At 44.7% G+C, this 24,909-nt stretch overlaps 2 protein-coding genes across 2 annotated transcripts in view; both read right to left on the bottom strand.

The window, feature by feature from the left end:
- Window positions 1-286: 286 nt before the first annotated feature.
- Window positions 287-24,909, bottom strand: part of LOC141070528 (uncharacterized) — a 163,909-nt gene continuing 139,286 nt past the window's right edge. The window contains 1 exon segment of the mRNA XM_073559538.1: window positions 287-1,704. Coding sequence (XP_073415639.1) covers window positions 1,366-1,704 — 339 coding nt within the window. The 3' untranslated portion in view covers window positions 287-1,365.
- Window positions 2,227-24,723, bottom strand: LOC141074153 (uncharacterized). The gene is made up of 7 exons (XM_073561685.1): window positions 24,337-24,723; window positions 24,030-24,209; window positions 23,824-23,947; window positions 23,643-23,740; window positions 10,602-10,692; window positions 5,210-5,291; window positions 2,227-2,342 (listed from the first exon to the last, which is right to left on the bottom strand). Exons 1-7 carry the CDS (start codon window positions 24,412-24,414, stop codon window positions 2,339-2,341), a joined length of 657 nt encoding a protein of 218 aa, XP_073417786.1. The 5' UTR covers window positions 24,415-24,723; the 3' UTR covers window positions 2,227-2,338.

The raw sequence follows: 24,909 nt of genomic DNA, 5'->3' as shown, positions 1-24,909 counted from the left end.
TTGTGTTGCATATTCTGAGAGTTGAGAAATATTACGTCTTGAGTTTTTGCAGGACAATTGGCGCTATTTTTTTTTTTTTTTTACATATGACATTTTTTGTCAATACGACAAAAAAATACATTTAAGTGCTTTTTATTACACTTTTTTACGTTGTTCGCCGTACGGTATAAATAAGGAGACCATTTTATTGTCCGGGTCATTCCGGATTTGGTGATACCAATTATGTGAATGTTTTTTAGTTGTAACACAAAGGCTGCATTTTTAGTGGCAAAATGGGTTTTCGTGATTTGTGTGCGTGTTTGTGTGTGTTTTTTCTTTCTACTTCTTTACATATTATATGTGTTTTAACCACCTTTTAAACACTTAGCTGCCGCTGTCCTGATTGACAGTGGCATTTGATGGGTTAATGAGAGGTCAGATATAGATGTTCATATACAGTTGTCACCCATGTGAGATATTCACCCACTGGAGGCGCTATTTACTTTCTTCTCACCGCTATATGGCTGCCATTTTAATATGTGTCAGCGGTTGTTAAATTGTTAACGGACGGGCTAGCTGTTAGTTGGCAATTATTCTGATCTATGGCAGCATCGCTCCAATGCTGATGTCACATCAAACAGAAGAGAGCAGCATTAGACAACTTGTGTATGTATATACAGCTTTTGCAAAAATTGAGAGACCACTTTCTTTGTCTGCTTTTTCTCTTTATAGGTATATTTTTGAATAAAATGTTTAGTCTATAAACTTCTGACAACATGTCTCCGAATTTCCAAGCAATAAATTTTTTTTTTTTTTTTCTGAAAAAGAAAAATGCTCAAAATTAGAAAAAAAATAAAAAACAAAACAGTGCTTTCAGACCTCAAATAATGTAAAGAAAACAAGTACATAATCATTTAGAAACAACAATACTAATGTTTTAACTCAGGAAGTGTTCTGAAAACAATATTTTGTGGAATAACCATGATTTTTAATCACAGCTTTCATGCGTCTTGGCATGCTTTCCACCAGTCTTTCACATTGCTTCTGGGGCAAAAATTTAAGCAGTTCTTCTTTGTTTGATGGCTTGTAACTATCCATCATCCTCTTGATTACATTCCAGAGGTTTTACATGGGGTTCAGGTCTGGAGAATGGGCTGCCCATGACAGGGTTTAGATGTGCCGGTCTCTTAATTTTTGCCAGAGCTGTATAGGATTCTTACATGGGTGTATAATATGAATACTAATTGCTTTTCAATAACAATCATTGGTAATTATATACATTTTTTAACAATCATATAATGCTCTTAATGGCTTCCCTTCCATCGTGTAGATGTGTGATTTTACAATAACTTGTATTTTTTCTTAAACGTCATCAATAGAAAATCACTACTTCCCTATGTGTGTCCTTAGATGACCAACAAGAGATGCTTTCACTGCAAAACTTTTCCCACATTCTGAACAAGAAAATGGCTTCTCTCCTGTGTGAATTCTCTGATGCAAAACAAGATGTGATTTCTTTGTAAAACATTTCCCACATTCTGAACATGAAAATGGCTTCTCCCCTGTGTGTATTCTCTGATGTTCAATGAGATGTGATTTCTCATTAAAACATTTCCCACATTCTGAGCATGAATATCGCTTCTCCCTAGTGTGAGTTCTCTGATGTCTAACAAGATGTGCTTTCTCTATAAAACATTTCCCACATTCTAAACATGAATATGGCTTCTGCCCAGTGTGAATTCTCTGATGTATAACAAGTTGTGATTTCCATATAAAACATTTCCCACATTCTGAACATGAAAGTGACTTCTCCCCTGTGTGAATTCTCTGATGTGTAGTGAGATTCATTTTCCTATTAAAACATTTCCCACATTCCTTACATAAAAATACATTCTCCACTGTGTGAGTTCTCTGATGTCTAACAAGATGTGTTTTCTCTATAAAACATTTCCCACATTCTAAACATGAATATGGCTTCTCCCCTGTGTGAATTCTCTGATGTATAACGAGCTGTGATTTCCACATAAAACATTTCCCACATTCTGAACATAAAAGTGACTTTTCCTTCGTGTGAATTCTCTGATGTGTAACAAGATTCATTTTCCTATTAAAACATTTCCCACATTCTGAGCATGAAAAGGGTTTTTCCTCTTTTAGAGCTATTTCATGTTCATTAGTGCTTTTATGACTTTTGTTTTGCATATCAGTCATTGATGAAGCAGAAGAAAGGACTTGTTGAAAATGAATGGATGAAAGACTTTTCCTGAGAAGGGATTGAGGTGTATCTGGGATAATGATACTATGATCATCTGTTGCAAAATCTGAAAGTAGCAGATGTCCCACTGAGCTCATGGTACAGTCATCTGTCAAGAATAAAAATGATTGTTATTTTCCAATAATACTACACTAAAATCATATCAATATTATATATTTTATAAAACAAAAAATTAATACAAATTTTAATATAAAAATTTTTTACTAATGCATAAGAGAGTGACTATTGGATTTTGACATTAGGTCTCCAGGTTGTGTTGTTTCAGTTTTTCACTTCTCTGTTCAATTCATCTTCTCCAAAAGTTCATGTTTCACTTTGTCTGTCATCAATCATTAACAGTTATATAAGCGGTGCAGAACGCTTTTTCTGCCAAGGCCACTTAGATATTTATACCATCATTTGGGGACCATGCAAAGCTATCAACTTGAAAATTACGCTGCTTTATTTGGTTAAACATTTAATTAACTCGCCCCTTATGTGATGGCTGGAGCTGCTTCTCTTTGGTGAGGCGAGTGATGTTAGGTGGTATTAGTGATATTGCTACTCGCAACTGCTTTTCCAGGTTTACATCGGTCTGGAGCACAGACTTATAACGAATTAATGTGGGGGGAGAGGACGCAAGACAGGGACTAAGGCTATTTACACAACCTCCCTTAGAAAATTCACAAGGAAGTGAGAATGTGTCCTATTTGCTACCACATTTTTTTTTTAATCGGATGTCACATGGACTCATAGAATTTCATAGATCCATTCAGACAGAGAGACAGACACGGCGAGAGAGACAGACACACACACAGATTTAAGGCATTTTTATTACGGTGCTTACTGCAAAGTCAAAAATTTACATACACTAAGATTAATATGCCTTTTAAGAATTCTGGACTGCCCATATGATGATGTCATGTGTTTGGAAGCTTCAGTTTTTTTTGCCAACATTTGAGTTAATTAGAAACACACCTGTGGATGTATTTTAATGCACACCTGAAACACATTGCTTCTTTGTGTAACATCATGGGAAAGTCTACAAAAAATCATCCAAAATATCAGTAAGAGAATTGTGGACTTGCACAACTCTGGCTCATCCTTGAGTATGATTTCAAGATACCTGAAGATACCTTGTTCATCTGTACGAACAATTATACACAAGTACAAACAAGATGGGAATGTCCAACCATCATACCGCTCAGGAAGGAGACAGGTTCTGTATTCCAGAGATGAACGTGCTTTGTTTCGACATGTGCATATCAATCCAAGGACAAAAGCACAAGACCTTGTGAAGATGATGGCGGAAGCTGGTAAGATTGTGTCACTATCCACAGTGAAACGAGTACTGTATCACATGGGCTGAAAGACCACTCTACCAGGAAGAGATTTCTCCAAAAGGAACAAAAAAAAGCGAGAATGTTTGCAAAAGCACATAGGAACAAAGACCCTAATTTTTGCAGACATGTCCTGTAGTCTGATTAAGGTAAAACTGAACTTTTGGGCATAATGACCATCGTTACATTTGAAGGAAAAAGGGAGAAGTTTGGAAGCCTAAGAACACCATCCCAACTGGCAAACATGGGGGTGGTAGCATCATGTTCTGGTGCTGTTTTGCTGCAGGAGGGACTGGTGCACTTCACAAAATAGATGGCATCATGAGAAAAGAAGATGTGGCAATACTGAAGCAACAACTGAAGACATCAGCAGGGAAGTTAAAGCTTGGGTGGAAATGGGTCTTCCAAATGGACAATGACCCAAAGTATACTACCAAAATGGTAACAAAGCGGCTTAATGATAACAAAGTCAATGTTTTGGAGTGGCCATCACAAAGCCCTGATCTCAATCCTAGGGAAAATATATGGGCAAAGCTGAAAAGGCAGGTGCGAGCAACGCAACCTACAAACCTGGATCAGTTACACAGGTTTTGTCAGGAGGAATGGGCCAAAATTCCAACCAACTATTGAGAAGCTTGTGCAAGGATATCCCAAATATTTGACCAAAGTCATTCAGTTTAAAGGCAATGTTAGCAAATACTAATGAAATGAATGTAAACTTTTGGCTTTGCAGTAAGTAATAAAAATGCCAGATTAATGGTGTCACGCACCGGAAACAAGTTAATGCTTCAAGGACTTATCATATCATGATGTTTTAATTTTGTTTGCACGACTTTTATACTTCCGTAGTTAATAAAGTTGAACTTATCTGTTTTTAGCATAGGATTTTTCTCTCTATAAGAAACAATCATGGCTGTTTTTTCATCGCTTTTATGTTCATACATTATCCCTTGGGAAGGGGGGGATGTTTCCCCATCACTGGTCACATGGTGTGTTTTGATTTCTCATGAACTAGCACAGAACAAGCTCAGCTCCTCCCTTCTCAAATTTCTATGGCCATTGACCATAACCTCACCCACACACTGCCAGACAAATGCCTGATGATCCATGAGGAAACACTTGCATACAATGGGCTGCAAACAGAAATTCATTCCAAAAGTGATCTATTGCACAAGTGATGCAATTGACAAACTTTAAAATTATACCATTATTAACTCTCCATGAGGAACGTAAAAAAATATATATATATACACAACAGAATTGCCAGATTTTGCTCATACAGTTTCAAGGTGAAATAAAAAGTTACCTAAAAGTTGTTTACACCCAGAAATGGCAGCACTGAAAATTACAGCTTATCCTGCTGAAGTAACATAGCAACATAGTACTTAAGATTGAAAGGAGACTTTAAGTCCATCAAGTTCAACCCATAGTCTAACATGATGATCCAGAAGAAGGCAAAAAAAAAAACCCCATGTGGCAAACACTAAACTCCACACTGGGGAAAAAAATTCCTTCCCGACTCCACATATTGCATTTAAATTTCAAGAAAGGCATCCAGTCTCTTCTTAAATTTTAGTAGGGAATCACTCATTACAACATCATATGGCAGAGAGTTCCATAGTCTCACTGCTCTTACAGTAAAGAATCCGCATCTGTGAGTATGCTTAAACCTTCTTTCCTCCAGACGTAGAGGATGCCCCCTTGTATCCGTCTCAGGTCTAAGAGTAAAAAGATCATTAGAAAGGTCTTTGTATTGTCCCCGCATATATTTATACATTATAATAAGATCACCCCTAAGCCTTCGTTTTTCCAAACTAACCCCAAGTGTAATAACCTATCTTGGTATTGCAGACCCCCCAGTGCTCTAATAACCTTGGTCGCTCTTCTCTGCACCCGCTCCAGTTCAGCTATGTCTTTCTTATACACCGGAGACCAGAACTGTACACAGTATTCTAAGTGTGGTCGCACTAGTGACTTATATAGAGGTAAAATCTATGCCTCTTTTAATGCATCCCATTATTTTATTTGCCTTTGCAGCAGCTGCCTGACACTGGCCACTAAATGTGAGTTTGTCGTCCACCCACACACCCAGGTCTTTTTCAGTGACAGTTTTGCCCAGTGTTTTACAATTAAGGACATAATTATACATCTTGCTTGTTCTGCCCAAGTGCATGACATTATATTTATCCCCATTAAAGCTCATTTGCCATTTATCAGCCCAAGCTTCTAGTTTACATAAATCCTCCTGTAATATAAAATTGTCCTCCTCTGTATTGATTACCCTGCAGAGTTTTGTGTCATCTGAAAATATTGAAATTCTACTCTTTATGCCCCCTACAAGGTCATTAATAAATATGTTAAAAAGAAGCGGGCCCAATACTGACCCCTGTGGTACTCCACTGCTAACCGTGACCCAGTCCGAGTGTGCTCCATTAATAACCACCCTTTGTTTCCTATCCCTGAGCCAGCTCTTAACCCACTTAAACATATTTTCCCCTATCCCCATTGTTCTCATTTTATGTATCAACCTTTTGTGTCGCACCGTATCAAAAGCTTTTGAAAAGTCCACATACACCATGTCCACTGTTCCCTTGGTCCAGTCTGGAACTTACCTCTTCATAAAAGCTTATCATATTAGTCTGACAGGACCGGTCCTTCGTAAACCCATGTTGATATTGGGTCATGAGGTTATTCTTCTTCAGATACTCCAATATAGCATCTCTTAGAAAACTGTCGAGGATTTTACCCACAGAAGGGGTTAAGCTTACTGGACTATAATTTCCAAGTTCAGTTTTTGTTCCCTTTTTGAATATTGGAACCACATTTGCTATACACCAGTCCTGTGGTACAGACCCTGTTATTATGGAATCTTTAAAGATGAAAAATAATGGTCTGCCAATGACTGTACTTAATTCCTGCAGTACTCGGGGGTGTATCCTATCCGGGCCCGGGGATTTGTCAACTTTAATGATTTTTAGACGTCGATGTACTTCCTGCTGGGTTAAGCAGGTGACATTTAATGGACAATTTTTATTTTCACTGATCATGTTGTCTGTCATTGGATTTTCTTGTGTAAATACTGTTGAAAAAAGTCATTTAGCATATTGGCTTTTTCCTCATCCACCATTTCACCCAGACTATTTTTAAGGGGTCCAACACTATCATTTTTTAGTTTCTATTACCCAAGTGACCCCCAACCCTTATATTTGATATGCAGTCTGGCCTGTTGGTTAATAATAGGTCGAGCAGTGCCCCCCCTCTTGTTGGGTCCTGAACCAGTTGTGAAAGGTAATTGTCTCTCATAGTTGTCAAAAACCTATTACCTTTGCTGGAACTGCAGGTTTCGGTTCCCCAATGTATTTCAGGGTAGTTGAAGTCCCCCTTAATAATGACTTCTCCTTGAGTCGCAGCTTCATCTATTTGCTTTATGAGGATATTCTCCGTTGCTTCCACTCTTTTTGGAGACTTATAACAAACCCCTATCAATAATTTATTTTTTCCCCCTCCCCTTATCTCCACCCACAGGGACTCTACATTTTCATTAGATTCATATATATTATCACGCAGGATGGGTTTTAAGGATGAGTTTACATATGAACACACACCTCCCCCTCGCTTATTTGTACGGTCATTTCTGAACAGACTATAGCCCTGTAAAATAACCGCCCAGTCATGGCTCTCGTCCAGCCATGTCTCAGATATCCCCACCATGTCATAATTATGTTCCAACAAAATTAATTCTAATTCCTCCATTTTGTTGGTGAGGCTTCTCGCATTAGTATATATGCACTTTATGTATCTCTCTGTACCTCTATTCCTCCCTAAAATCTTAACTGTTCTAACCCCACGCCACCCCCAATTTCTTTATTTGTGCCCAGGTCACTATCTTATCCTATAAAATGAATACCCTCCCCCCAGTCCCTAGTTTAAACACTCCTCCAGCCTTCTAGCCATTTTCTCCCCCAGCACAGCTGCACCCTCCCCATTGAGGTGCAGCCGGTCCCTAGCGTAGAACCTGTAGCCAACTGAGAAGTCGGCCCAGTTCTCCAGGAACCCAAACCCCTCCTTCCTACACCAATTCCTGAGCCACTTATTAACCTCCCTAATCTCCCGTTGCCTCTCTGGCATGGCACGTGGTACAGGAAGTATTTCCGAAAATACCACCTTGGAGGTCCTTGCTTTAAGCTTGCAGCCTAATTCCCTGAAATCATCTTTAGGGACCTTCCACCTACCTCTTACTATTTCTTTTGTCCATTCTGCCTCTAAAAGTTGTAATACAATGTGATATGTACCAGAAATGGCACCACTGAAAACTACAGCTTGTTACACAAATTATAAGCCATCATACATCTCCGCTGATGGAAAATTGTACAAAAGTAGCAAAACACAAATAAAAATATATAAATTTAGCATTGAAGTAAAAGTGCCAACCCATGGAATAAGGCTATGTGCACACGTTGCGGTTTTTGCTGCGGTTTTGACCGCAGCAGAACTGCAGCAGTTCTGCAGACAGTGTACAGTAGCATGTAAATCTAGGTGATTTACATTCTGCTGTGCACATGCTGCGGATTTTTAACTGCGGAAAAGCTGCGGTTTTGAATCCGCAGAAAGAATTGACATGTCAGTTCTTTTCTGCCGATTCTGCTGCGGTTTACCATCTACTCCATTGTAGAGGTGATAAACCGCAGGGAAAACCGCAGGCCAATAGGCAGGTAAACCGCAGGTCATTTTACCTGCGGTTCCGCAGACCAATCCGCAGCGTGTGCACTTAGCCTAAAGGCAATGCCTTATACAGTGGGGCAAAAAAGTATTTAGTCAGTCAGCAATAGCGCAAGTTCCACCACTTAAAAAGATGAGAGGCGTCTGTAATTTACATCATAGGTAGACCTCAACTATGGGAGACAAACTGAGAAAAAAAAATCCAGAAAATCACATTGTCTGTTTTTTTTTCATTTTATTTGCATATTATGGTGGAAAATAAGTATTTGGTCAGAAACAAAATTTCATCTCAATACTTTGTGATATATCCTTTGTTGGCAATGACAGAGGTCAAACGTTTTCTGTAAGTCTTCACAAGGTTGCCACACACTGCTGTTGGTATGTTGGCCCATTCCTCCATGCAGATCTCCTCTAGAGCAGTGATGTTTTTGGCTTTTCGCTTGGCAACACGGACTTTCAACTCCCTCCAAAGGTTTTCTATAGGGTTGAGATCTGGAGACTGGCTAGGCCACTCCAGGACCTTGAAATGCTTCTTACGAAGCCACTCCTTCGTTGCCCTGGCGGTGTGCTTTGGATCATTGTCATGTTGAAAGACCCAGCCACGTTTCATCTTCAATGCCCTTGCTGATGGAAGGAGGTTTGCACTCAAAATCTCACGATACATGGCCCCATTCATTCTTTCATGTACCCGGATCAGTCGTCCTGGCCCCTTTGCAGAGAAACAGCCCCAAAGCATGATGTTTCCACCACCATGCTTTACAGTAGGTATGGTGTTTGATGGGTGCAACTCAGTATTCTTTTTCCTCCAAACACGACAAGTTGTGTTTCTACCAAACAGTTCCAGTTTGGTTTCATCAGACCATAGGACATTCTCCCAAAACTCCTCTGGATCATCCAAATGCTCTCTAGCAAACTTCAGACGGGCCCGGACATGTACAGGCTTAAGCAGTGGGACACGTCTGGCACTGCAGGATCTGAGTCCATGGTGGCGTAGTGTGTTACTTATGGTAGGCCTTGTTACATTGGTCCCAGCTCTCTGCAGTTCATTCACTAGGTCCCCCCGCGTGGTTCTGGGATTTTTGCTCACCGTTCTTGTGATCATTCTGACCCCACGGGGTGGGATTTTGCGTGGAGCACCAGATCGAGGGAGATTATCAGTGGTCTTGTATGTCTTCCATTTTCTAATTATTGCTCCCACAGTTGATTTCTTCACTCCAAGCTGGTTGGCTATTGCAGATTCAGTCTTCCCAGCCTGGTGCAGGGCTACAATTTTGTTTCTGGTGTCCTTTGACAGGTCTTTGGTCTTCACCATAGTGGAGTTTGGAGTCAGACTGTTTGAGGGTGTGCACAGGTGTCTTTTTATACTGATAACAAGTTTAAGCAGGTGCCATTACTACAGGTAATGAGTGGAGGAAAGAGGAGACTCTTAAAGAAGAAGTTACAGGTCTGTGAGAGCCAGAAATCTTGATTGCTTGTTTCTGACCAAATACTTATTTTCCACCATAATATGCAAATAAAATGAAAAAAAAACAGACAATGTGATTTTCTGGATTTTTTTTTCTCAGTTTGTCTCCCATAGTTGAGGTCTACCTATGATGTAAATTACAGACGCCTCTCATCTTTTTAAGTGGTGGAACTTGCACTATTGCTGACTGACTAAATACTTTTTTGCCCCACTGTATGTGCAGACCGTTAATAGCAGAAAATTGTAAGTGTCAAAAACAAACAGATTTGCTGTTTTTTTTTCCTATTTCTCCCCACAAAAAGTTAAAAATAGTTGATTAGTAAGTTATAAACATAAAACAGGATTCATGTTCAAAATGAGAACTGCAGTTGTAGAAATCGTCTAAACTACAGCAGTATGACTGCATATCCCAAAGAGACTATCACCAGCAGGAAATACAAGCAGGGGGAAGTTATATAAAGACGCATCCAAAAAGTGATAGGACAGACAAGTCAGAAAATAAAAACACCTGTTACCCTAAAAAGACTACAACAAGAATAAAAGAAACTAAAACACCCAGAGAACAGGTATGTCTGCTGTGACTCGGTGAACAGAGAAGTCGAACACAAGAACACTAGCTCAGGGGTTCGAACCCAGAAGCATGACAACAGGACTCTGAATACAGAAGACTCCTTTCTAAAGAAAGACAATTATATTAACTAGTGCAAAAAGGCTTTTTTCTGTTTCAGCTATAAATCCTTAGGTTTAAAATCCACATTAAAAAAACTTCATAACTAACCCTGAAAAATTCTACACATAATTAGACCATCCAGCGACTTCTCTGCATTTAGTGATCACTACTCACCTGTGTGGTTATCTGTAGGAATCTCCTCTTTACACCGCTCATCACCCCTCATATATGTCTCTGTAGTATTAATATGGGGCAGATCTTCACCCTGAAACAAAGATTGTAAAAGTCACAGATGGAGAAGTTGTGTAAATTGAATTAAATAAAGAAACAAATAGTAAATGAAGATGGCAACTAAAAATGACACCATAGTTGGCGATCCTAGTGCCTTTGGCAATTTAAATGGTCATGCACCCAACTGGTCAGTCAGAATAAGGGTATGTGCACACACTGTATTTTTAAGGGGAATTCTGTCTGGAACCCATCTGCAAAACGGGTCTGCAGACGGCTAAAAGACATCGTAAGCACATAGCCTAAGGGTGCACATACCCTTTATTAGTTAGTAAAGTCCCCTATACACATTAAAGTAATGTCAACCTAACCTGTTGATACCAAGGGGTTTCGTCAACAGTTTAATGTGCACTCTGACTGATTACGTCAGTGGAGACGATGTCTGATTACAGACTACAGATCCTGTTAATATATCTGGCCTCATTCAGACAGTTGTATTTTTAGTCTTTGTATTATTCAGTTGGGCGGTGAACAGCATACTGACCCTATGATCTTGTAACAATACATTAAAGATTACTAAATCAACATTAATACAGGATGAGAACCAACATCAGGGCATGAATTCATCACCAGAACCACCAGCAGAATATAAATACAGCACCAGGAAAGTAATCAGTACATGAGTACAGTGTCAGAACAACAATCAGTACATGTATAGGTCACCAGATCCATCATCAGTGCATGTATAGATTACCAGAGTGAGGCTAGTTTCACACTAGCATTTATTCTACGCAGCGCACGGCGCCGCAAGCCCCGCTCCCTGCCGGTTCCCTGCCCGCCCCATCCGGTCATCGCCGCCTACTATCGCACATGGACGCTTGTGATCTGCGCACCCTATCTTTAGCATAGGGTGCACAGATCGTGCGCTAGTAGGATTTTGGCGTGCGCTGCGCACTTTTGAAGGTGCGCACGTGCGCGCCGAAAGCAGCATGTTGCATTTCGGCGCGCACGGCGCACCTTCAAAAGTGCGCAGAGCACGCCAAAATCCTACTAGCGCACGGCCAACGCACGATCTGTGCACCCTATGCTAAAGATAGGGTGCGCAGATCGCAAGCGTCCATGTGCGATAGTAGGCGGCGATGACCGGATGGGGCTGGCAGGGAGCCGGCAGGGGGCGGGGCTTGCGGCGCCGTGCGCTGCGTCAAATAAACGCTAGTGTGAAACTAGCCTAATATATTAATGCATCTCCACTTCCATTGTCAGAACATAAATACAGCACCGGAATCATGATCAGTACAGGAATATAGCACCAATCTTAGTACAGCAATCAAGTTCAATGTCAGCTTAGCCTCCAGCATATACAATTGTGTAGCATGAACTTGCAACTCCCATTATGTCCTTAACAATGATAAGGCGATGAAGGGAGATGTAATTACCATCCAACATCAGACTATGAAGCCCTCCTGCTAAGTTTCTCATTCATGAAATGTGTGTATATGTGAATGTAATGTAGTGTGAGTGTATTAATATACTCACATACTGCTGCTTTCTCCGGTGTCTAATGACGTTATTCTCTGCTTCTCATTGACCAAAATTACGATTACTATATATTTTACGTGTTAGCCTAAAGCATCTTTTCCAGTGAAAGCCTATGGAGTTTTGTTTTGATGCTCCAAAGGTTTCCGCTGAAAAAGGTCACTTCCGGGTCATGCAGAGCACAGGGTGACTCGGACAGTCTGCAGAGCAGTGACATCACTGGGAATCAGAGAAGAACGGCAGGTGGTGAGTATATTAATACCCTGCAATTATTGCACTTAATAGCCCTCTGTGTCTGTACTGTACATATACTGGCTGGCAAACAGTTCATGAAGCATTATGTGCATATCCTATTTAATATACTATGGCTCTATTGTACAGTATAAGCACATTTTACCAGTCACCTTTCGTGTCTCCCCCATTTCCTCATAGATTGTAAGCTTGCGAGCAGGGCCCTCATTCCTTTTGATATCTGAATTATGCTTATTTTGCACGGTCTTTTTTGTCTGTATAAGTCTCTCCTAAAATTGTAAAGTGCTGCGGAATATGTTAATAATAATAGTAATAATAATTTTATTTCTATGGCGCTAACATTTTCTGCAGCAATTACATTTTAGAGAGGACTTGTACAGACAATAAAAGACATTACAGTATAACAATAATAACATAAATCCACAGATACCAATAGGAATGAGACCCTGCTCGCAAGCTTACAATCTATGAGGAAATAGGGGAGACATGAAAGGTGGGTGGTAACAATTGCATTCAATGTTCTGACCAGCCATAGTGTAAGAAATCAGGTGTTCACGTAATGCTTTATGAACCGGTTATCAGCCAGAATATGTAAAAGTACAGACACAGAGCGCTATTATATGCATACAGTGTATGAGAACATGATACGAGGAACCTGGTTATGAAGAATATTTTGAATGTGCCACACAGGGATAGTTAAATACATGTGTTGAGGCGATAGGCCAGTCTGAAGAAATGCATTTTTAGGGCATGCTTAAAACTGTGGGTATTGGGGATTAATCAAATTATCCTGGGTAGTGCATTCCAAAGAAGTCAAGTGAAAAGTCTTGGAGACTGGAGTGGGAAGTTCTGATTATTGAGGTTGTTAATCTGAGGTCATTTGCACAATGTGTGGCACAGGTAGGGTGGTAAACTGAGAAAAGGGAGGAGATGTAGGGTGGTGCTGAACCGTGGAGCGCTTTGTGGGTGAGTGTGATAAGTTTATATTGAATTCTGGAGTGGATGGGTAATCAGTGCAAGGACTGGCACAAGGTAGAGGCATCGGATTAACGGTTGGTGAGGAATATGATCCGGGATGCAGCATTCAAGACAGATTGGAGAGGGGAGATTTTGGTAAGAGGGAGACCAATTAGTAGAGAGTTACAGTGCCTACAAGTAGTATTCAACCCCCTGCAGATTTAGCAGGTTTGATAAGATGCAAATAAGTTAGAGCCTTCAAACTTCACACAAGAGCAGGATTTATTAACAGATGCATAAATCTTACAAACCAAAAAGTTATGTTGCTCAGTTAAATTTTAATAAATTTTAAACATAAAAGTGTGGGTCAATTATTATTCAACCTCTAGGTTTAATATTTTGTGGAATAACCCTTGTTTGCAATTACAGCTAATAATCGTCTTTTATAAGACCTGATCAGGCCGGCACAGGTCTCTGGAGTTATCTTGGCCCACTCCTCCATGCAGATCTTCTCCAAGTTATCTAGGTTCTTTGGGTGTCTCATGTGGACTTTAATCTTGAGCTCCTTCCACAAGTTTTCAATTGGGTTAAGGTCAGGAGACTGACTAGGCCATTCCAACACCTTGATTTTTTCCCTCTTGAACCAGGCCTTGGTTTTCTTGGCTGTGTGCTTTGGGTCGTTGTCTTGTTGGAAGATGAAATGACGACCCATCTTAAGATCCTTGATGGAGGAGCGGAGGTTCTTGGCCAAAATCTCCAGGTAGGCCGTGCTATCCATCTTCCCATGGATGCGGACCAGATGGCCAGGCCCCTTGGCTGAGAAACAGCCCCACAGCATGATGCTGCCACCACCATGCTTGACTGTAGGGATGGTATTCTTGGGGTCGTATGCAGTGCCATCCAGTCTCCAAACGTCACGTGTGTGGTTGGCACCAAAGATATCGATCTTGGTCTCATCAGACCAGAGAACCTTGAACCAGTCTGTCTCAGAGTCCTCCAAGTGATCATGAGCAAACTGTAGACGAGCCTTGACATGACGCTTTGAAAGTAAAGGTACCTTACGGGCTCGTCTGGAACGGAGACCATTGCGGTGGAGTACGTTACTTATGGTATTGACTGAAACCAATGTCCCCACTGCCATGAGATCTTCCCGGAGCTCCTTCCTTGTTGTCCTTGGGTTAGCCTTGACTCTTCGGACAAGCCTGGCCTCGGCACGGGAGGAAACTTTCAAAGGCTGTCCAGGCCGTGGAAGGCTAACAGTAGTTCCATAAGCCTTCCACTTCCGGATGATGCTCCCAACAGTGGAGACAGGTAGGCCCAACTCCTTGGAAAGCGTTTTGTACCCCTTGCCAGCCTTGTGACCCTCCACAATCTTGTCTCTGATGGCCTTGGAATGCTCCTTTGTCTTTCCCATGTTGACCAAGTATGAGTGCTGTTCACAAATTTGGCGAGGGTCTTAAATAGTCAGAAAAGGCTGGAAAAAGAGATAATTAATCCAAACATATGAAGCTCATTGTTCTTTGTGCCTGAAATACTTCTTAATACTTTAGGGGAACCAAACAGAATTCTGGTGGTTTGAGGGGTTGAATAATAAATGACCCTCTGAATAAACTTTTCACAATTTAAAAAAAAATTAAACAAAGAAATAACATTCTTTTTTGCTGCAGTGCATTTCACACTTCCAGGCTGATCTACAGTCCAAATGTCACAATGCCAAGTTAATTCCGAATGTGTAAACCTGCTAAATCTGCAGGGGGTTGAATACTACTTGTAGGCACTGTACAATAATACAGACGAGAATGAATAAGAACAACAGTGAGAGTTTTTGCAGTCAAAATTAAGGAAAGGTCGAATTCTAGAAATGTTTTTGACGTACAGACAACAAGATCGAGCCGGTGATTGGATGTCGGGGGAGAATGAAAGCTCTGAATCAAGTATGACCCTAAGACAGGGGAAGTGTTGCTGGGGAGTAATGGTAGAACCACACACGGAAATGGCAATGTCGGGCATAGGTAGGTTAGTAGAGGGAGGAAACATGAGGAGTTCAGTTTTTGTCAGGTTCAGTTTCGGATAGAGGGAGTACGTTTAGACAATCGCTGGTGTTTTCTAAAAAGGCAGGCGTGATATCAGGAGAAGTGTATAACTGGGTGTCATCAGCATAGAGGTAGTACTGGAAAACAAATCTACTTCTTGTTTGACCAATAGGGGCAGTGTACAAAGAGAAGAGGAGGGGGCCTAGAACCGATCCTTGAGGAACCCCAACAGTAAGGGAAAGATGAGAGGAGGAGGAACCAGCAAAAGATACAGCGAAGGAGCGGTCAGAGAGATAGGAGGAGAACCAGGAGAGAAAAATGTCCTTGAGGCCAATGGAGCAGAGCATAGTGAGGAGGAGCTGATGATCCAGTGTTGAATGCTGCAGAGAGATCCAGGAGAATTAGCATGGAGTAGTGACCATTAGTTGTAGCTGTTAGTAGATCATTAGAGACTTTAATGAGGGCAATTTCAGTGTAAAGAGCGGAAACCGGATTGATGATGCTTGACAGTGGGGATGGTGTTCTTTGGGTCATAGGCAGTATTTCTTTTCCTCCAAACACGGCTGGTTAAGTTATGCCAAATAGCTCAATTTTTGTGCAATCTGACCACAGCACCTTCTCCCAATCACTCACAGATCACTTCAGATGGGCCTGCACATGTGCCTTTTTGGGCAGGGGGACCTTGCGGGGGCTGCAGGATTTTAAATCTTTACCGCGTAATGCGTTACCAATGGTTTTCTTGGTGACTGTGGTCCCAGGTGCCTTGAGATCAATAACAAGTTCCCCCTGTCTAGTTTTAGGCTGATCTCTCACCTTCCTCATGATCAAGGAAACCCCACAGGGTGAGATTTTGCATGGTACCCCAGATCGATGTCGACTGACAGTCATTTTGTATTTCTTGAATTTTCTTACTTGTGCACTAACAGTTGTCTCCTTGTCACCCAGCATCTTACGTATGGTTTTGTAGCATTGTGCAGGTGTACGATCTTGTTCCTGATAAAGCTCTTTGGTCTTGCCCATGTTGTAGAGCAGTGCTTCCCAAACTCCAGTCTTCACGGACCCCAACAGGTCATGTTTACAGGATTTCCATAGTGTTACACATGTGAGAGAATTCCTGATGCCTTGATGATACTTCCATCACCTGTGAAATACTAAGGAAATCCTGAAAACATGACCTGTTGGGGTCCGCGAGGACTGGAGTTTGGGAACCACTTTTGTAGAGGATAGAGTCTGACTGATTAATTGAGTCTGTCGACAGGAGTCTTTTATAGGTGACTATGTAAGGCAGCTGTCTATAATGCAGGTAGCGAGTTGATTAGGAGCGTCACTGTCACGCCGCTCCGACATACTCACCCGGCCTCCGCTCCCACGCCGTCTCAGCATACTCACCCTGCTTCCTCCTGTGCTCTCCGCAACCTCTCGGTTCCGTCCTCGGTGTTTCCTGCAGTAGCATCGCAGCCCTGTCATCCGTGTTCCCTGCAGTATCCTCCGTCCTACTCCAGTGTTCCTGTTCCTTCCTGCTCCTGCTCTGTTCCAGCGTTCATGTTCCGTCCTACTCCAGTCCTGTTCCTGTGTTCCCATGCCGTCCTGCTCCAGTGTTCCTGTTCCCTCCTGCCTCTGCTCTGTTCCTGTGTTCCTGTTCCATCCTACTCCAGTCCTGCCTTAGGTGTTCCTGCGCCATCCAGCTGTCCACACTCCTACAGTCCTACTCCAGTCCTATCTCCTGTGTTCCGCTCCAACCATCTCTCCACATTCTAGCCTTACAGTCTACACTTCAGTCCCGCACTCCTACTCAAGTCCATCCTGAGTCTCCCCTCTCAGTACCGGCTACCGTGGTACTTGAACCCCTGGGCCTGCTCCTAACGGTCCCTGTTTTGGGGTCGGTTCCACCTGGCAGCTCGCCCGGGTCCCCACGGTGCCACGGTCCAGAGTGTCCACTCCTGGAGATTCCGGCTCCTGACCATCCACGCTAACAGTACGATCAGGCCATGGACTCCGCCGGTACTACTGCTGCTACCCAGAAGGAGTTGCTCTTCCTGCGGGAGAATCAGGGACGCATTATGTCGGTTATGAAGTCTATGGACACCTGTTTGTCGGCCCTGCAGATGGCCGATCCTGGAAATGCCACTCAACTGGCCAGTCCCCAACTGGGAGCTGGGTCAGCAACAAGAAACTCAAGCCCACATTTTGTCTTACATGGCCTCCTTTGACAGTCGCTTGTCGGCCCTCCAGGCTGCCGCCGCATCTACAGCTCTCCCGATGCCCCGCCTCGCCAAACCGCCTCGCTTCACCGGGGATCCCAAGCTCTGTAGGGGGTTCTTGAATCAGTGTTGCCTCCACTTTGAATGGTTGCCACAGCAATATCCCTTTGACCGGGCCAAGGTGGCCTTCATCATGTCCCATCTGGAGGGGGAGGCCCTGTCTTGGTTGAATCCCCTCTGGGAACGTGACGACCCTGTAGTCTTGAGTCTCCCGGTTTTCCTGGATACTTTTCGCAGCGTCTTCGATGAGCCGGGTCGGTTAGCCTCTCTCATTGAGTCACTCTTTAACTTACATCAGGGTTCTCTCAAGGTCGCACTATCTCCTCCGAGCTCGGCTGGAATAACGCGGCTTTGGTAGGGGCATTCTGGTGCGGTCTTTCAGGCAGAATAAAAGATGAACTCGCAGGTCGAGATACCTCGTCCACCTTAGAGGACCTTTTCTCGCTGGCTACCCGCATTGACCTACGCTTCCAAGAGCGCGCTCAGGAGTCAGCGAGAGACAGGAGGTCCACCAGGTCAGTTCCCCTTTTCACCCGTTCTGCTAGCACCCATTTTGCCGGGTCCTCTCCTCCCTCCTCGGTCGAATTCATGCAGACAGATCGCCTCAAGTTGGCCGAGTTGCATCAGAGAGAGAGAGGCGGGCACAAGGTCTGTGCCTCTATTGCGCTGATTCTTTACACTATATCCGCACCTGTCCTAAGAGACAGGGAAACTACTTCACCTAGGTCAGGTAAGAGAGGCCTCCCTAGGTAATGATGATCCCTCTCAACCTCTTACGATTTCTGTGCTTTTGGTTTCAGGGGAGAGACGTGGGTCCAAGGTGGCCTACGTGGATTCGGGCTCGGCAGGTAACTTCATTCGGCCTGAAGAGGTCGACAAATACCAAATTCCCGTGGTTACTCTATCTAACCCTATCCAGATTGCCGCAGTGGATGGCAAACCGCTACAGGTGATCGTCACCTTGGTCACTGAAGAAGTGGAGTTGCAAGTCGGATCCTTACATCGAGAGAAGATAGTCTTTTACGTTTTGCCTAAGCTTTCCCACACCATTCTACTCGGTCTTCCATGGTTAAGGACTCATCAGCCTGTTCTTGACTGGTCTTCCGGGGAGATTCTCCGCTGGGGGCACCCGTGTCAAGCTCGCTCTCTGACTCCTGTCCGCCTGGCGGTAGCTCCTCAGTCACCTCCAGACCTTCCGGGTCTTCCTCCAGCCTACAGTTCCTACGCCAATGTCTTTGATAAGAAGGAAGCGGAGGTCCTTCCTCCACACCGGCCGTTTGACTGCCCAATTGAACTTGTTCCCGGTTCAACCCCCCCCCCCCCCCCAAGGGGCAGAATCTACCCTCTGTCTCCTGCAGAGACCACCGCCATGTCCGAGTACGTCCGAGAGAACCTCGCCAAAGGCTTTATATGGAAATCCTCTTCGCCCGCGGGAGCTGGGTTTTTCTTCGTCAAAAAGAAGGATGGAACTCTACGGCCGTGCATTGACTATAGGGGCTTGAATGAAATTACCATCAAGAACAGGTACCCTCTTCCACTCATTCCGGAGCTGTTTGACCGTCTCAGAGGGGCTTGGGTCTTCTCCATGCTGGACCTCAGAGGAGCCTACAATCTGGACTGTATCCGAGCAGGTGACGAGTGGAAGACCGCTTTCAACACTTGAGACGGCCAAAACGAGTACCTGGTCATGCCCTTTGGTCTCTGCAATGCGGTGTTTCAAGAGTTTGTCTACGAGATCTTCCGGGATCTCTTGTACTCCTGTGTGGTCGTGTACTTGGATGACATCCTCGTCTTCTCGCCGGACCTCTCCTCCCACAGAAAGAGTGTCCGCTTGGTGTTACAGCGTCTTCGGGAGAATCGACTGTATGTGAAGATAGAGAAATGTCTTTTTGAACAGACCTATCTGCCATTTCTGGGATACATTATCTCTGACGCTGGACTAAGGATGGACCCCGAGAAGTTGTCTGCCATTCTCAAATGGCCTCATTCCGTTGGAGTAAGGGCGATACAACGATTTCTCGGATTCGCCAATTATTACCGGCAATTTATCTCCCATTTTTCCGCAATAACAAGACCTATTTCTTGCTTGACCCGTAAGGGGACTACTCCCAAGGATTGGACTCCTGAAGCGGAAGAGGCCTTTCTGACCCTAAAATGGGCTTTCTCCACGGCCCCGGTCCTGCATCACCCTGAGAGCAATCGACCTTTTGTACTCGAGGTGGACGCTTCCTCGACAGGTGCCGGAGCAGTATTGTCCCAAAGATTCGCCTACGGTTGCCTGCACCCTTGTGGCTTCTTCTCGAAGGCCTTTTCTTCATCCGAGTGTAACTACTCGATCGGCGACCGGGGACTCCTGGCCATCAAGTTGGCCTTGGAGGAATGGCGTCACCTCCTGGAGGGAGCTGTCCATCCCTTTGTCATCTTCTCAGATCACAAGAATCTGGCCTATCTCCAGTCTGTCCAGAGACTCAACCCTCGTCAGGCCAGATGGTCCTTATTTTTCGCCCGATTTGACTTTCCGTCCTGGCAACAAGAATACCAAAGCCGACGCCCTGTCCAGGGTCTTCCAGCCACACGAAACCACGGAGGAACCTTTGCATATCATTGATCTCACTAGGATCATCACAGTGGCTCCAGTGAACTGGCTTGCTCCTCCTCCATGCAAGACGCTTGTGCCTGAGAACTTCAAGCGAAAAGTCCTCCTATGGGGGCACTCCTCCAAACTGGCCGGCCATGCCGGAACTAAGAAGACCCTTGACCTTATCATGCGTCACTATTGGTGGCCCACGCTTCACCAAGATGTACTCGATTTTGTGGCTTCTTGTCCATAATGTGCAAAAAACAAAGTGCCACGAAGACCTCCGTCCGGCCTGTTGCTTCCGTTGCCCGTCCCTGCGGTTCCTTGGGAAAACATCGCCATGGATTTAATCACCGACCTACCCTGCTCTTCGGGCTGCACAGTCATTTTGGGGGTGGTGGATCGTTTTTCCAAGATGGCCCACTTCGTCCCTCTGCCCGGTCTTCCCTCGGCGCCGGAGCTGGCCAAAGTTTCATTCACCAAATCTTCAGACTCCATGGACTACCTCAACGCATTGTGTCTGACCAAGGGGTTCAGTTTATCTCCAAGTTCTGGTGATCACTTTGCAAGCTCATGAGTTTCCCTCGACTTCTCCTCGGCCTACCATCCACAGACAAGTAGAGCGTACCAACCAGACGTTAACTGGGTACCTACGTCATTTCTCCAACGCCCACCAGAATGATTGGGTTGACTTACTCCCCTGGGCAGAGTTCCCTTATAACAACCATGCTGGCGAGTCCTCGGCCAAGTCTCTGTTCTTCATTGTTTTTGGCAGACATCCTGGTGTTCCCCTTCTGGTAACCCCTGCCTCCGAGGTACCCACGGCCAACGCCTTGTCCTTTGAATTTTCCAAGATTTGGGCCGAGACCAACACGTCACTCAAGAGGTCCGCTGATCAGATGAAGAATTATGCCGACAAAAAGAGATTGGATCCTCCACCGTATCATGTCGGGGACAAAGTCTGGCTCTCCTCCAAATTCATCAGGTTGAAACTACCCTCCTACAAGTTGGGACCACGCTACATCGGTCCGTTTGAAATTCTTGGACGTATCAACGAGGTTGCCTACAAATTGAGGTTGTCTGCTTCGCTCCGGGTCCCGAACACCTTCCACGTCTCTCTCCTGAAGCCTGTGGTGCTGAATCGCTTCCATTCCTTGCCTGATCCGGGTCCTCAGCCAGTGGGTGCCGATGATGTCTTTGAGGTGCAGGACATTCTCGCTATGAAGAGGGTCAGAGGTAGGACATTCTTTCTTGTTGATTGGAAGGGCTTTGGTCCTGAGAGATCCTGGGAACCTCGGGAGAATATCAATGCTCCCCGTATCCTCAAGAGATTTCTTGCTAATCTCTGGGGAGGGCGGCTTAGGGGAGGGGGTACTGTCACGCCGCTCCGACATACTCACCCGGCCTCTGCTCCCACGCCGTCTCGGCATACTCACCCGGCCTCAGTTCTCACGTAGCAGCCCCTCGCCGCCCGACGGCCACGGCGGTCATCTCTGACAGGCTCCCTTTGGCTTCTTGTGCTCCGTCTGTGCCCTGACCCGGAAGCACCTTCGGACCAATGGCAGACCAGACAGGGCCAAATCAGGCCGCTTACCCCTGAGGGAGGCGCCTGATCGTTGTGTTACCTTGTACACTGGGCCCTGCTTCCTCCCGTGCTCTCTGCAACCTCTCGGTTCCATCCTCGGTGTTTCCTGCAGTAGCCTCGCAGCCCTGTCATCCGTGTTCCCTGCAGTATCCTCCGTCCTGCTCCAGTGTTCCTGTTCCTTCCTGCTCCTGCTCTGTTCCAGCGTTCCTGTTCCGTCCTACTCCAGTCCTGTTCCTGTGTTTCCGTGCTGTCCTGCTCCAGTGTTCCTGTTCCCTCCTGCCTCTGCTCTGTTCCTGTTCCATCCCACTCCAGTCCTGCCTTCGGTGTTCCTGTGCCATCCAGCTGTCCACACTCCTACAGTCCTACTCTGGTCCTATCTCCTGTGTTCCGCTCCAACCATCTCTCCACATTCCAGCATTACAGTCTACACTTCAGTCCCGCACTCCTACTCCAGTCCATCCTGAGCCGCCCCTCTCGGTACCAGCTACCATGGTACTTGAACCCCTGGGCCTGCTCCTAACGGTCCCTGTATAGGGGTCGGTTCCACCTGGCAGCTCGTCCGGGGACCCTCCGAGCCACGGTCCAGAGGGTCCACTCCTGGAGATTCCGGCTCCTGACCATCCACGCTAACAGTCTAACTGGTCTGTAGGAGCCAGAACGCTTAATGGTTGGTTGGGGATCAAATACTTATTTCTCACTTCAAAATGGAAATAAATTTATACAATGTGACTTTCTGGATTTTATTTTTGATATTCTATCTCGCAATGTTAAAATTAACCTACCCTTAAAATCATAGACTGCTCAGGTCTTTGTCAGTGGGCAAACTTACAAAATCAGAAAGGGATCAAATAATTATTTCCTTCACTGTAATGTTTTTTAAGCCTTTTAATCCTGAGCAAATTGGTGCTGGTCAGGGTCCTGAGACCCCACCGATTTCCTGTTGAAAACGTATAAAGGCAGGGACAGTGACACCAGCATTGATTGGGTGCCGACTTCACGTGTCACAACACTGCATGAGAGCCCCGGAGAGAGCGAGTGCTGACACTGCAGGAACGGTGACATCATGTGACGGGAGTATAGTCTTTATTATGTAATGGAGGTGAAGCGAGGGGTATGAGAAGTTGTCCAAGTAGTGGACAACTTCTTTAAACATCATTGTTCCGAAGAAATTTGCAACCACCACACTGCCCTCCCTTATGGATTACACCTACCACACCTGCCTCATGCTTCCCCATCTTTAAAGTGCCCCCCTTACTATTTTACCCTTGTGGGTTCTTCTACTATAAGGAAAACAGCTGCCATGAAGTGATGAATTTGGTTATGCAATCTCTAGTGCCCAAACCTCCACATACAGATATCAGGATGTGCCAAGAAAATATTCCCACATTATTAATCCATCTCCACTAACCTTAAATGTTGCTGTTGAATGTTTATATATAATCACAAAATTCTAAGCCTTGATTCCATTGCAAGAAGAATAACCACAAGGTTGGTAGCTTTTTAAATACTGGTCCTGGCTAATGTAGCATCAATGCCCATGTTTGAAGTTGCTCAGATTACTCACTCTTCCAGTTTTAATAGAAATTCATCACTTCATTTTATACTCTACTCCAGGGTCACGGGTCTCTCTCCACACAATGACACTCAAATCAGGAAAGTGCCAGTGTCTCTAATACATTGTCCGTTCGGTGTATTATACTGGTGGATAAAACAAGACTGAGCACAAGACCTTCACAGCTTCTACACAGCATAGGGGAGATCTCATGACACCTTCTCTCCATCTACCTGATGATCCTGAGGAACATCGGGATCTTCTTGTTTACAGTCCTGTGGAAGAAGAGGACGGGGACATCTCTCTGGTGTTGTCCTCACACTGGATAGAACTGGAGGAAACACATACAGGGACTGAATTCATTCCTTACATACAGATAATTATAGGCCGTGTGTATTTAGTCCTGTCTATTACCTGGTGATGTGAGGGGCTGGGGAACCTCCACCATGACATCCTTGTACAGATCTTTGTGTCCTTCTAAATACTCCCACTCCTCCATGGAGAAATAGACGGTGACATCCTGACACCTTATAGGAACCTGACACATACAATGATACCGTCATCCCCCGATCCCTCCATAGCGTTACTGTATAATGTCCCAGCATTCCCAGCAGTGTCACCTCTCCAGTCAGCAGCTCAGTCATCTTGTAGGTGAGTTCTAGGATCTTCTGGTCATTGATGTCCTCATGTATCAGGGGGTGAGGTGGAGGCCCCGTGATTGGGCTCAGGGGTCTTCCCCATCCCTCAGACTCAGGGTCCTGACAGCGCTCACTAGAGGTCTTCTTCACTACTGTGTAATCCTGGTTATGGAGACACATTAATAAACCTCACTACAGACATTTCCAGAGTCCTCACCTCTCCAGTTCTGTCCATCTGTTATTCCCATAGATAAGAATGATGTAATGTGACGTCATCAGAATCTCTCACCTCTCCAGTAAGCCGGAAGAGGATCTCTAGGGTGAGGTGTAATATCCTCTCCGCCATCTTGTCCCTGTCCCTATCCATCCTTGTAGGGGTCGCTCAGGAGAATTCTCTTACATAGAAGATCTCCACTGAGAGGATCCGATATTGTAGGGACCTGAATGGGGAGAAGATGACGATGTAACATCATAAAGATCCCATGTAAGAAATCTCCGGAGCTGTTACCGGCTTCACATGATCACTACATCCAGTCATGGCCCCGTCCTGCCCCCGGTATAACACACAGTCCCATTATAGTCACATACAGGCTCAGCACTGAGGGGGTTAATGTCCCCTGCGCCCAGTAATGGGGAATCTCCAGCACCTACCTCCACCTGCAGAGCCGCACACCACATATATGGCTGCTCTGTGCGCACAGGACCTGTGGTGAGGTCACAGGAGGGGAGGAGTCAGGGGTCACATGATCAGGGGCCTCAGTGTATGCAAGATGCTGCTGTGCTGGTTGTCATGGAGCTGAATGAGGGGAAGTTTATGTGTGGGGTCAGGAGGGGTTTACAGTGTGTGTACGAGGTGTAAGGA

The sequence above is a fragment of the Dendrobates tinctorius genome, unplaced genomic scaffold (assembly GCF_039654945.1).
Source record: "Dendrobates tinctorius isolate UK_male_01 unplaced genomic scaffold, ASM3965494v1 ptg000014l, whole genome shotgun sequence".
Classification (NCBI taxonomy): Eukaryota; Metazoa; Chordata; class Amphibia; order Anura; family Dendrobatidae; genus Dendrobates; species Dendrobates tinctorius.
The sequence above is the reverse complement of the archived record's forward strand: the minus strand, read 5'-3'. Positions and strand labels throughout refer to the sequence as shown.